We start from the raw sequence: 13,476 nt of genomic DNA, 5'->3' as shown, positions 1-13,476 counted from the left end.
CTGGGCCCAACAATGTAATTCTCAGAGCGGGATATCACGACCCAAACATGCCCAACTCAACAGGGCGTAGTCTCGTAATAAATTAAGGGTCAGGAAGCAGTCACAATAGTGCATCATGTGCGTCATGTGCCCATCTGACGCAGGCGGAGGTAAATACTAAAAAAAGGTCCGTGTGATTTCTTATCATCTTAGACAGTGCAGCCTTCACTTGTCAAGAAACGTCCCTTATGGCATTGAGTGCGCTCTAAATCAGCACTCTGCACATGTCAAGGGAGGTAAAAACGTTACTGGGTTGTATGGTGTAGGACTAAACAACAAGTTTATTAACTCTAAATGCTCTAAATGAATTTGTTATTGAGACATCCATGAGAAGAGCTACAATGGCAACCTTTTTATTCCCCGACTCTCTTTATCGATTTTTTCATTTTAAACATAAAACTAGAGTAGAAATACAGACACAATTAAATGTACACATTTACATTTCAGGAATGAAATGTAGGAATAAAAAGACTTGCCATTGGACTATGTGGTGAAGTTAAAATAATGAACAAACGGTTGCTATACGTCTATAGAACATTTTTTCCTGATTTTTCAGTGGAAGTCAGATTTTCTCCAGCTCTAGATGTTTCATAGCATCTGTCATAAGATTTCAATGAGTTGGTTCAGTCTTTTGTTTCCATGTAAGTAATATCAATCTTTGTGCAAGTACATGGACAAACTAAACCATACCATGTTCTATATTGTTTTTCATCATACTCCAATCAATAATTCCTAGAATGGCCACAATGAATCTACGTTAATAGGTCTATGTAAAATATTGAGTCTGAAAGATATTGTGCCACAATGGAAGCTTTATTGTTGCTAGATGAAACCCACATGTTCTCCAAAGGATAGGCTTCATCCCCTAGGTGCCATTAATGCATTTTAATATCAGTTATCAAACAACTGTTGCAATATTTAATTTAAGACCAGCGCTGTGATCCTCAGGGCCGGATAGCACGACTAAAAATAACATGTACCACAGTGGAGACGCACACTCTGCAGGGTGTAGTCTAGTTCCCAATTAAGACACTGGAAACAGTAATTTAGGAGCAGTCATAACACAAGGCAGCGTCAACCCTGGCGCGCTCATATAAATGAAACACATTTTGCAGCTTAATAAACTAATCAGATCTCGTCTCCTTCCGGGCACAGTGCCTGATCCACGGTAAAAAACCAGTCAGCTTAGGACACCATGTGAACGCACCGACCCAAAACTTTGAATGACATGGCGCAACCTGTAGACGGCCTATATACATTTGGTGGAGACAAAGCGGTCTGTAAAGATAACACTGGACTGTACGGGGAAATTACACAGCTTGAGAACGTATTTTGCCACTCTGGCATAGTTTCTGTGTGGAGACTATATTATTTCAGAGGGCCACTGGGAGAGGGGTTAAAGACTGGAATGTACACTATTTCCCCACAGGAAGCCACATATGGAAGTCTAGTATCGCCCCACGCCCAAATCCCTCCATCACACGCACCGTTGGCAGGCTACTGAATTATAGAACAAGAGGCTGACATTTTTATTCTCTCAAGTGTGGCACAGAAGATTAAATAAACATCACAATATCAACATGCTCTTGATCTTTTTTTTTTTGTTTGTTTTATTAAAGACATTTTTATCTTTGATACGTCTTACAGATTTCATTGTACAAAGTTTCACCACGTTACAAAAATACTGAAAGGGATTTCGTTTGTACACATAAAAATGTATTAAATCTGCGTTGAGAGCTTTGTTTTTTTTTTTTTTTCAAAAAACATATATTCACAAGTTGTCAACTTTACTGGATGGCATTTGCGAAGCTTTGCCTCTTCGAGCAGCATGTTTTACATTTACACAGGTCTCGACAAAAAAGTCATAGTGGACATTTCTCCAAAACATATCCTGTATATATACTGTATATATATATATATACACATGGTACAACACTGTACAATGTATGGTAGCACCTACAACTTTCTGATGTTGTATATGGTATGCTTTCAATAAACGTATGGAGAATAAACTCAGCGTCGTTTAAAACTGAGGATAATGCTCAGTGAGTGGTTTCATCATTATAATTTTTTGCTAAAGAGTTAATCACATTGAAATCATGCAAACGTATTAGCATCATCATAACTTGTTTGTGTTTTCTAATGCAGAGCCTCATCGCCGGCTCTATTGTGATATTAAGCATTAACAATGTGCCACAATATTTTTCACACTTTCGCTAAATTGTGCCTCGGAGCTGACAGGCTACGGTAGGTGACTGCTCTAGGAGGTCTTCGTTTAAATGTGCCTGCATAGCATCCAAAGTGAGGATGTGGACCGTGAGTATGATCAGGACACATACTGGACATGATGCTCTTTTTCCACGTCTCCGGTGACATGTCTCTGTTGGAACAGGTGCCTGCTCACTGGCCGCAGAGAGGCACATTTGTAGGCTATAAACTCTGAAATATATAACCTTGACATTAAGACTCACTGGCAAGCTCACAGAAAGGCCTCAACCAAACACACACACACAGGAAAAAAAACACATGAGCATACAACCAAAAACACACCCCACACACACACACTCTCTCTCTCCCCCACACACACTCACACACACACTCTGACCTAACACTTGTGAGCACCCGTCTGGTACATATAACAGACAGTCATTTCATTAAATGGCTCAGTGGGGGCTCGTCCTAGCCAGCAGAAAGAGGCCCTCATCCAAAACACACACCTTCACTGTACGTCCCAGCTAACTTAGGAACCCCTTCTAAGGAATATTACATTATGCACATAATTACAGTTTACAAAGGCTTACAAAGCTTTTCAAAAGCTTCACTTCAGGTCATTCAAGTGGTGACAAACAGTTAAAAGTTTAGCTAAAATAGTGCTATTAATCACACGTACAATGCTCGTAATAAAACCAAACTACCATCCTTCCTGACATTGAGGAATTTGTTTTCTTGTCGTGATCTGTTAGTCACACAGTGAGTTTGTGGCAGGTATATGAGCGTAACCCTCACGCTGGATGCAGCCGAGGGGTGAGAGCAGCTGCCATTTCTAAGTTTTTAACAGTGGAGAATCTCCAATGATCTTCATAACAGAAGACGAGGGACCAATATCCCTTGCATTAGAAAAAGAAGGTAGTCTCCTTTTTTTTCCACATTAAAATGTCTTGTGAGACTGAAGGAAAAGATGAAATTTTCCCACTGAGACAGCGTAACTTGCTTCACTGTTTTTCCGCAGCTTCTTGTCATCCACTGAGATATTCCATTATCGTCTGTATTTTTCAGAGCGCTGGAGTCCATTTCATCCAATACTGACTAGTGGTAGTAGTGGCAGTGTCACTTAAAAAAAGGCACAGGTCAGGGTTATATACACAGTCGGTAGGCAGCCTTCTCTATGCCATGATGAGAGGGTTGCTCCGCTCTCTGATGTCTACCACAGGTACCAGATCTTTCTTCACTGGGGTTGGAGACAATGTAGAACGTCTTCCTTTAGGCTTGAACAAATCTGACACAAAGAATACCTGTGGAGGGCACAGACAGGAATCTCTTTGAACATTTGAACAAAAGTTCATCCAAAATCAGAAATGAACACCAATAACAGAGAAACGTGTTTTGTAGAGGAGTTATTTTGATAAATTCAACAAAAAAAATGAGTCTTTTTAACAAAGCAAAATATTAATTATGATACATTGCTCATAAATTGATTATTATATCCTGATAAAGTTGAATCAAAAGGTGCATTAATGTATTTGTTCATGTTTTCCCTGTCCTTTATTGATGCAGTGTGGTGTTCCTCATGGTTCTATATTAGGTCCCCTTTTGTTTTGCACTTTTTCTTGTATGTTAATTATCCGAATATTTCGTTTTTATGCCTTAGGTGTAGTGATTACATTTGTCTCAAGCCTTGAGCAGATTTTTTTAATTTATTTTTTACATATTTTCTTTTATAACCAAACTTATCATCTCTGTGCAGTTTGTGTTCTGAAATGTTTAGGATCCACAACCACTCACTATGCAGTAGGCCACCAGGGCTCCCTGAACAAATCCAGCCAAGACATCAGTGGGGTGGTGCTTGTGATCGGAGACGCGGGACAAGCCAGTGTAGAAGGACATCATGATGAGGGTGAACTGGGTCAAAGGGCGCAGCAGGCGGGCTCCATGCCAGGTGAAACGAGATTGCAGATAAAACTGGACACGATACAGAAATGTGGTTTGACAATGTTAGTATTTAGAAATGGCAAGAGCAGAACGAATAAATGTTAAAAAAGCAGCAACTCACCACCAGATAAAGCATGGTGTACATGGAGAATGATGCATGTCCAGAGAAGAAGGACTTCCTGAGGAGAATAGACGACAATCTTTTACCACAGTCTGTAAACAGTAACTTTATCTTATGTACTATTATTTTATTTTATGACATGTTTTGGTGATATTTTGAGCACATTTGCTACAATACCTGGCCTCTTGAACTTTGCTCTCTTGCCCCTGGCAGTGATACTCAGTGATATAGCCCAGAGAGCAGTTGATAGTGGAGAAGTCTGGTTTGCACACATCGAGGAAGTGGGGGCGCATGCGGCCCACTGACACTTTGGCAATGTCAGTGAAGGACTGGCTGATGGCACAGCCAAATATGAACACTCCAACTTGCTTGTAGAGAGCGGAAATGTAGGGGTTCCCCACAAAGGACTTGGATCCCTCGTTCAGAAAGTAGATCCTGTAGCTCTCTCCAATTATGATCTGACAGGACAGAAGGGAAAGAGATGTCAGTGATGTAATGTGTAGCAACGAGCCAATACCAAAATTCTACCATCTTTTCTTCATTCAGATCTCCTGAGTGCTCAGTGAAAATGTGTGAGTGTGAGAGAGCCAAACTATTTTATGAGGAATGAAACAGCGGTTTGAAATTATGTTAGTTGTGCTGAGGATTTTCTTTGGACAATAAAGCGCGAGGCTCATATTTCATGTGTAATTTCATACACACTAGAGGGTTGGTGGTTTGTTAACTGAATACAATTATACCCTGATAACCTAGTCTTTATTTCCACCTGTCATTTAAAATCAGAATACTATAAAAAGCAAACGCAGAATTTTCTTCAGGAAAGTCAGCAGCATTGTGAAACGGGTGTTAAGAGTCTAAAGCGGTTCAGTAATGTGCTCTAAAGTTTGCGCAAACATCACAGGGGTGTAATGACCTTCTTGAAAATGAATGCCATTCTTTCAGTAAGAAAAATATGGGAGTAGAACAACAATTTCCAAAATTAGTAAATTGTTATGACAGTGACAATGCAGTGATTTCTTCTGAAGTGGTTTCAAAGGGGCTATATTGTATTTGAATGTGTTTACCAGTGCCATTTCACTTCTTAGAGAAAACACTCAGACGACGTGGGGGGCAACTCAAACTGTCCAGCAGGTATAGTTTTCTGTGAGTGTGTAAATAAACCATCGTCTAAAACCAACGACTGACGAGCAAGACGCACTTGGAGGGGGAGGTGGATAGCCATAACTCAAAACAGCTGTTCAAGCTCAGTAATGCCTTCCCAACACCCCTCCACATCCCCTGTTGTCTTCGCAGCTCACAAATGAAGAGAGAGACAGACAGAGAAGAGGGAGAGGAGGGTTTGTTGCAGGGAAAAGGATGGATGGCAGATAGCGGCAGGAAGACAGGGTATTAAAATGTTTAAGGTGTGAAAAAAAAGAGGACGAGAAGAATGCAAAGGAGGAGACGAAAGGGGAAGGTGAGAGGAGGAATGAGGATCGGAGTGGGAGGGAGAGCGCGAGAGGAGTAGGAGAGGAGTGGGGGAGGCACCGCTGGTTCCAATCAGGAAAAACGCTGAGCTAAGCGACGTGTCTGATTCTGGTGGCCAGACTCCACCAGGCGCACATCAGGGGCACGTTTGTTTTTCACGGCTCTGGCTGTCTCACCGAAACGGCTCGGATTTCACAAGGGACGTCTGGCTGTTTTCATGTTAGTATCTCGGTTCCATCAGACATTCTTTTAGGGGGCGCAGAAATAAGTCTCATTCTGGGAAACACTCCGTGTGGAGGGATAGCCCCTGAGAAGATTTAACAAGCTGATAGAGTAAGTTGTTTCCACCGTCCAGGCCTTTAGAGCCAGCTCGTCACAGTCCAGCTGCTTTCATGGGAAGGGGGGCGGGGGGGTGACACACATCTGGTTCCCCTTCTGTGTAAGATTTAACTATGTGAATGAATAAATGAAACGGGATCGTAGTTTATGTAGCTGCTGAACCGAAACCTCAGAGGTTATCGTCGTGGCAAGACGCTGAATTGCGTCTCATGTCAGCAGCCTTCCAGAATCACACTAGAGCTGCCTCCGTTCTATGAATGAGAATCGACATTAATCTTGTGTTTCCCATCCTTATTCGGGGTGTAATGGAGCGTTAAATGACCTACTGTTGGCGTTTTCTGGTCCAGGAATCACAATGGTTGGCTAAGGCACCCCAGTGGGGTAAAGATGAATTTTTAAGCCGTGTTGTGCCAGGGGAAAAAGAGATATCTGGCAGAGGGTTCTTGCTGGGGAATCTTACCACAATTCCACCCCAACAATTACAGCATTTAACCAAACAACCATTGCGTCAACCATAATTACACAGCCGGGACTCTTTCTCACCAGGAAAATTTCTGTGACCCCATATGATGAAACCCAAAGCCTTCAGGCAAGACACTATTGGTTTGCCAGGTGATAACTACACATGCTATAGTAGAGCTGAACACCACAGTAAACTACTGGACAGCCCACTGTATCGTCCTATCCGTTTAAGGAATGTAATACGTCCACGCATACAAATGACATGGAGGTCGATGTGTACTTGAGTGTGAGTGTTTGTCGGTGATAGTCGGTTGCTAAGCCGTTGCTAGGGTGTTAGCACTGCACATAATGTGTCTACAAGAGGTTGCCACACAGTTGCTATGGCTTTTGTGGTGATTGAGTTTAATTGGGTTTCCAAGTGGTTGTTAAGTATTCAAGTGTAGTTGCTTAAGAGTTGAAGTCCAATTATTCACTTCAGTTCAGTTTAAAATGAAGATTTTTTCTAGAAGTAAATCTAGACAGTCATACTCAGTTTTTCAAATTTGTTGATGCATCGCTGCTTAGTCCAGAATATAAAACTTCTTGTAGGACGAAAGTATGTGAGCGCGAACGCATCCTGCTATTACTCCTCATCTCCGTTCGCTGCAGCAGGAGTTGCCCTTCAGGACAGACGCAGGGTGATTTGAGGTCAGAGCCCAGACGTGCTCCAGACCTCTGAAAAAGGTCTGCAGCAGAAGCATTCGGGAAGACTGATTATCTCACGATTTTCTCCTAGGAGACTGCAACAAACTGCTCATCTACTTTAAGTGCCTTAATCAACGGAGTCATCTTAAAGCCCCGGGAGGAAGCCTTGAACAAATGCTGCTGGCTGCTTGTTATCTTAGATGTGATGAAACCAATAACAGGGCCTGATAGTGCAGGTATTCAGAGCAGTTGTTGCACTTATCATGATGGATAATCTCAGTTTATACCCCTAACTGTCAGATAACGCTCCTTGATGATGTGCGCCTTGAGGTATTCCTTATTACATTCAGTACGTTGACAGTTAATATGTGTGGTTTGAGTTGCAGGAAAACCAACAATTTTAATGAATAATCACAATATTAAACATATATACACAGTTGTTATTATCACAAACATATAAGACTTGAGAAATACTAGGATGAGTATGCAGTGAACATCTACTGTCGTTATAGAAAATTAGTGATCAGAGTGAGGGTGACTTACAGAGAGGATGGTGATTAGAATGCCAGCAGCGCTAAGCACACCATCGCTAATGGTGTCTCCTTTTTTTGCCGGGTACTTGATGGACTCGTCATCGCAGTAAAACCCTCTACGGTAAGGCTGAACAGCGCTGGTCTCTATGACCAAGAAAGGCAGGCCGGCTAGTGTGAGGAAGCAGTGAGCGACACAGAGAGGAAGAGGGGGGGTGGGGGGGGTGAAGGAGAGAGATGGAGGTGGTAGGTTAATGATATGTAAATTACAGAGGTCGTGGGCGAAACCAAGAGTCAACAGGGGAACATATGGGACAAGCTCGGTTCATTCTGTGGCTGTTATCTGTGACTGATCATGAAATGACTCCAGCTTTGTTTAATATTCACAATTCCGGGGTCTTTCTGAGCAGGTCTTTGGATGCACTAAAGGACTGTATAGATGGTTGTAAGCTTTACTTTACTCACAGGCGTATCCCACAGCATGCCGTGTTGCTTTTTAGACTGATATCTATCTCTCCAGGCAGCCTACGTGTTTCACTCGGGAATAAAGCCCAAAGCCTTAAGGTATTTAAAGTGACGCTGACCAGAAAATTAGTTTGTTTTTACGTTAGAATTAAAAAGAACCCAATCTGCTAATCTGCTTCGGGATATTCTGGTGAAAGCCTAACAGATCAGTGGCCTTATTTTTGAACATGAACAGAAAGTGGAAACAATGAGTCGACCATTAAGTGTTCTAAGACTTTTTTAAGCAGAAATTCTAGAAATAAAGGCTGGGTTTACAGACTTTCATTTGCATTTCTAACCTTTTTTTAAAAAGATATTTACCAAATAAATACATTTCCTGTTTATTAAGAGTACTGTAGACATTTGAATCCTTATCGTAATATACTATTTGGTATTACTTCCAGTTCTCTGCTAATTTTATATTTTTTTTTACAGTGGTGAAATTAATTGCTGCCTGAAGGACACTAATTCGCTAAAAGCTAATGGTAACACGATGTGGAAAAGGACTGAGCTTAATGGACAGTATACATGATTTACAGTCAATGAGATGAAGCCAATTAGGTGGTGTGTGTCCTAGCCAACCACTGATGAACCGAGAGTGTCCCCATGTGCCTTCTGGTTGTCTTGCTTCACCGCACCAGGACTTACTGAGACCACGGGCACAGAGAAGCCCACTGCTATGAGCACCGTGGTGGACACCGTGCTTTTCTTGTAGTGCAGTTTTATGCTGTCGTCGCTGCAGAAGAATCCTCTCTGGTACGGTGGGAATGGGGATTTGTGCAAAAACACAGCAACGAGCAAAACTGCATGTTTGGACAGATACATGGGTGCAGGTAAGACACACTTTCAGATGTACAGTTGTATCAATACAAAGAAACATGAAAACATTTTAAACTCCCAGAAGGTGCAGTTAAAGTAGGTTATTGTATTTATCAAATCCCGTTTACCATTTAAAGTCAATCAAAGCCACATCGTCGTTCCAGACATACAGTAAGTAAACCTTTATGCTGGAAAATGCCTCACCTGATCAAGTTACATTTAAAGGGTAAGAACACATCCTTTCTTTCCTGCTGAGGCTTTCAAGTACACTTAAAAAGCCCCCCTTTAAGATGCCTTGGGGTTGCAGGCGTCTGATCCAGTGTCGTTCGCCACTTAAAGTGGCATAAAGATTTTTATTTATCTCCTGACAACAACTGACTGTGTACTTTTCCCCGTTCGCTAAAAAGACTTCAGTGGAGGACTTTGATATTTGAGGGTGGACGCGGTACCCAGGAGAGGCCTCAATTCTCTTGACAGAATTTGGAAAACATTCTTTCAAATCACTTCAAAGCGACATTTAGCTTTCAAGTCGCTCTCTGAATAATTATGCGATCTGCCGATACAAAGAAAAACAAGCGGAAAGGTGGTGGTGGTGGAGGGGGGGGTGGAGGGGGGGGGGGCCACGCAGCACGCAGCTGACATTGGTCTTTGAAAGTCCAGCTGGGTTGAGCTCAGGTTACAGACAGATCTCTGGGTCTGTGGGAAGTCAAGAACACCAGCCTTCCCTCCACGTTCAGCGGGATTCGCGTTATTAACGCTCGCCTTCATTCTCTTTCTTCAAACAAATACCTGGACGGCCCTACGTTCTGCTCCGGTGGCTGGCGAACGAGAGAGAGTAAGGTGGGACGTCTTAACGGCACCGTAGCTGTAAAAATATATAACACTTAAAAACACCTACATGTCTGATCCTTGTGAACAGAACAGCACAGGCCTTCCCAAAACAGGGACTTGGACCATCCAAACTGCTGATGTAAACTGCACTTACGCATATAAACACACACAGGATGGAAAGTACTAGATGTGAAACACACTGACCCCAGAGCTCTGATCCCTGCAACCATTTGAACACATTTACAGACGAGTCAGAAGGTTAGAAGCAAATAGAAAGAGACAGACAGGTGGAAAACGAACTGATAAAATGAAGTGTTCACAGCTTTAAAGGAAACTCTGCACGGGGTCAAGAAACAAAATACATGACCACAGCCAGACAGTCCCAGTCTGGTTTTACTTTCCAGACATTCAAACAAATTTTTTTCTTCCCCCGCTCAGCCCTCCGACCCCTCGCATCCATCGACACAGTGCGGCATCAGCGGTGAGCGGATCATCTTGGGACTTTCCCCTCCTACCCTCTTCCTCCCTTCCCGCATCTCGAGGGGGCGAAAAAGGAGGGGGAGTGCGCCCTCCCTCCCTCCCTCCGTCCTGCCAACAGCAACACCAGTCAGCAGCCGCGTGTTTATGTCCTTTGCATTAGCTCAACCCAAAGACAACAGAAACAAACAAAACGGTCGGAGGGTGATTTTTTTTTTCTTCTTCTTCGTATGTTTCCGCACCTAATGTCAACATCAGGTGTCTCGTATTCGGTTTCTGCCCCAGAGCAGCTGAGGTCTAGACTTCTAACAAGCGCTGTAAACGAAAAATGATGATGATTTTTCAGCACGAGCTGTAACGGAACGCCGTCTTATGTCAAAACAGAAAACTTATTATTAAGATCTGGCAGTTCCACGTAGCTGCCGTTTATGGAAACTAGAATCAGTGCATGAGCCTCACGCTGAATTAAATCCCCAGCATATTCTGGAGGCCTACGCCAAAACACCAAGCGTGACTATTAAAACAAACAGACATCACATTTTCCACTTGCAGGGATCCCTCACTGTCTGGAGTGGGAATGTATACATACACGTCTGAGGTAGTTGCGGCGTATACACAGATGCAGTTGTTTTTACTTGCAGCAGTCCCCCACACAGCCTGTCCGTCTGCTAGTCTGGCCTGCTGCAAAACTTAGTTCCTAGTTCCAACGCATCAGAGAGAAGCTCTGCTGCCTGCTAGGTTTTCAGGAAAAAATCCCATTTCTTCCTTATGGCATGAATTAGTCAGACAGTGTGTCAGAATTCGTCATTTTCACTGTGCCGGGACAAACCTTGTCACAGAAAAGGATTTTTACATAAAACAGAACTGGATAGCGTTCTTGGAAGATCTGTGATGGGAAAGCCCATGAGGATACTTTCAGTTTCAATTTTACTTTCTAAGATTTTGTCATTGGCACGTCTCTAGAAAGCAACGTTTTTTTTTTCCTGTCTTTAAAACGGGCTTTAAAAAACACAACAAAAACTTAAAATACATTTTCTGTGGTCAGAAAATGAAAAAAGCGGAAACCGGTGTGGCCGACTGACCGTCAGCTTTCTGTGCTCTAGTTGGGTGAAAGCACACGAGAACGTCATTATGTGATTAACTGGAATGAGTGAAAGTCACCTGCCACGGCTTAGCGTAAAGTGAACCTGATCACCTCGGCAGGGGTGAGAGCCACAACACTGAAGCAGGGTGACGTTCAACCTCCAACCTTCCAGCTAATGTTATCTTTACTGGATCGTCTACTACGGTGGGGCTCGCAAACCGAAACGCATGGGGGAGCGGGAGGCCGATATCCCTGGATGTTGTTACACCAGAGCTGCAATCAGTGTGTGAAACTGCAGCACAAGTGGTGATTTACCAGTCCTGGCCCACCATTTCCTCCTTGTGGTCGCTCCATTTAAACCACATCTTCAAAAGGCAAAGCACTGCTGGTTTGTTGACAAGCTTCTCTGCGGGAAGATATGTACACACAGAACAAATCATGGGGATTTACCCTCCACAGAGACCGAATCTAGACTAAAACCAAATATAGCCTGTCAGAAAAAAGACTGTTTACACTGTAAACCCTTCATAACATTCTTAACAATAGCTGGAGTGCTGCTTTTCCCATGCGGTTGCTATTTTATAGTTGCACACTGCCCGTGCTGTTTGCAATCATGACTTTACACTGACTTCCCACAGAACAACCCGCCGAAAACACACGCTTGGGAGAAAAGAAACGAGTGACATTAGCGTCTTTTTCGTTGAGTGTAAACATGTTTCATCCACAACTCAAGAACTCCAAAGGCAACGACGGAACGAATATTTTTGGACCAGATCTGATGGAGGCGCTCACACAGCCCTGACCTCTTCACCACTTCCCTTAATTACGCCGCACACTCAAACACATTAAGCCAGATGTTGAGATCTGAAGGATTCCTGCAGCTGTGGAATGCGTGCCATTCTGGGGAATATAATGAGCAGTCAAAGCAGAGGTCCACACAGGTGTGGGCGGGGGCCAAAAGAAATGTATCCCCCCTGGAGCAATTTTATTCCTCAGTTTCCCTTTTGCCAGCACATTTGCCGAGGGGAGCAGGGAAAAGTTCTAACAGAGTTCTGATGTGATATATGGAAAATAGGGAGCTTGATGCTAAATGTGCAGGCTACAGCAGCTAACTTGTTGCTTTAGACAAACTGAAGCTGCTGTTTATAACTATTATTTTTATATTTAAAAGTAGGTTTTGAGTGAGTAACCCTAACCCTATCAGGATAATAACAGAAATTAACTTCATTTTACATGTTAACATAACAACATTTAAATAAACAAAGGACAAAATTAGAAAGAAACAAGTCTTATTAGTAACATGCTGTCTCAGGATGATAGTCATGAAACATTAAAAAATACATATACGCCATTAATTCGAGGTCAAAATTGGCCACATTAATGATATAATAGCAGTGTCATGCATGTCATTGATCATATTAAGGTTGAGAGAGGACTGGTACCTAAAAACAAGCAGAACAGGTCCACTCCGACCAGCAGCTTCCTCCTGCTGTGGTCCTTGCAGTTGTTGTTGTTCAGTGAACTCCCGCCGTTCCTCGTCTCGGCTGCCATCGTTTTCTCATAAATCAAACAGCGTTGCATTTAAAAAGTTTTACGTGCTTCTGGTAAACTCGAACTAAAATCTACGATAAAAGGAAATAAACAGCGTTAAGTTGAAGTTTTGCGTTTGTTTATCGTCTACTGCACGAGTCTAGCGGCTCTACACAAAGTCCCGAAGAGGAGTAGTCGCGTCTCCTTCCACCACCAGTCGCAGCTCGCTATCATCTGACCACCCTTAACTCCTTTCCGTCGGGGTAGTCCAGTCCCGTGAATGCCTCTCTACCAAGACAGACCCTCCCCCTCCCCCGGCTCCTCCTCTTTCAATTAATGCCATATGTTCCTCCTCACTCACCTCTCGGTGCTGCAGGATGCCTGAACCCAGCAACAACAACAAGGGGGATTTCACAGAGCTCACTGAAGGAACATTCCCC

General features: G+C 43.0%; 1 protein-coding gene across 2 annotated transcripts; it reads right to left on the bottom strand.

Annotated features, from left to right (window-relative positions):
• Nucleotides 1–1,547: 1,547 nt before the first annotated feature.
• LOC125010463 (phospholipid phosphatase 3-like) lies at nucleotides 1,548–13,303 on the bottom strand. 2 transcript variants are annotated; one of them, XM_047589114.1, is made up of 6 exons: nucleotides 12,949–13,303; nucleotides 8,944–9,098; nucleotides 4,487–4,767; nucleotides 4,310–4,367; nucleotides 4,042–4,218; nucleotides 1,548–3,551 (listed from the first exon to the last, which is right to left on the bottom strand). In XM_047589114.1, exons 1-6 carry the CDS (start codon nucleotides 13,085–13,087, stop codon nucleotides 3,423–3,425), a joined length of 939 nt encoding a protein of 312 aa, XP_047445070.1. In that variant the 5' UTR covers nucleotides 13,088–13,303; the 3' UTR covers nucleotides 1,548–3,422. The 2 variants fall into 2 exon arrangements, with proteins under 2 accessions (XP_047445070.1, XP_047445069.1); XM_047589113.1 differs by lacking the exon at nucleotides 8,944–9,098 and adding an exon at nucleotides 7,805–7,962 and having other exon boundaries at nucleotides 12,949–13,300.
• Nucleotides 13,304–13,476: the final 173 nt, after the last annotated feature.

This window comes from Mugil cephalus, chromosome 7 (genome assembly GCF_022458985.1).
Source record: "Mugil cephalus isolate CIBA_MC_2020 chromosome 7, CIBA_Mcephalus_1.1, whole genome shotgun sequence".
Classification (NCBI taxonomy): domain Eukaryota; kingdom Metazoa; phylum Chordata; class Actinopteri; order Mugiliformes; family Mugilidae; genus Mugil; species Mugil cephalus.
The sequence above is the reverse complement of the archived record's forward strand: the minus strand, read 5'-3'. Positions and strand labels throughout refer to the sequence as shown.

What these genes read in the sequence shown, in the direction of transcription:
- LOC125010463 (XM_047589113.1), bottom strand. Translation starts at nt 13,087, where the DNA reads ATGCAACGCTGTTTGATTTATGAGAAAACGATGGCAGCCGAGACGAGG. An exon ending in TTCTAATCACCATCCTCTCT is followed by an intron (nt 4,768 to 7,804) that starts GTAAGTCACCCT and finishes CTGTCCTGTCAG; the next exon opens with ATCATAATTGGAGAGAGCTA. An exon ending in ACACCATGCTTTATCTGGTG is followed by an intron (nt 4,219 to 4,309) that starts GTGAGTTGCTGC and finishes TATCGTGTCCAG; the next exon opens with TTTTATCTGCAATCTCGTTT.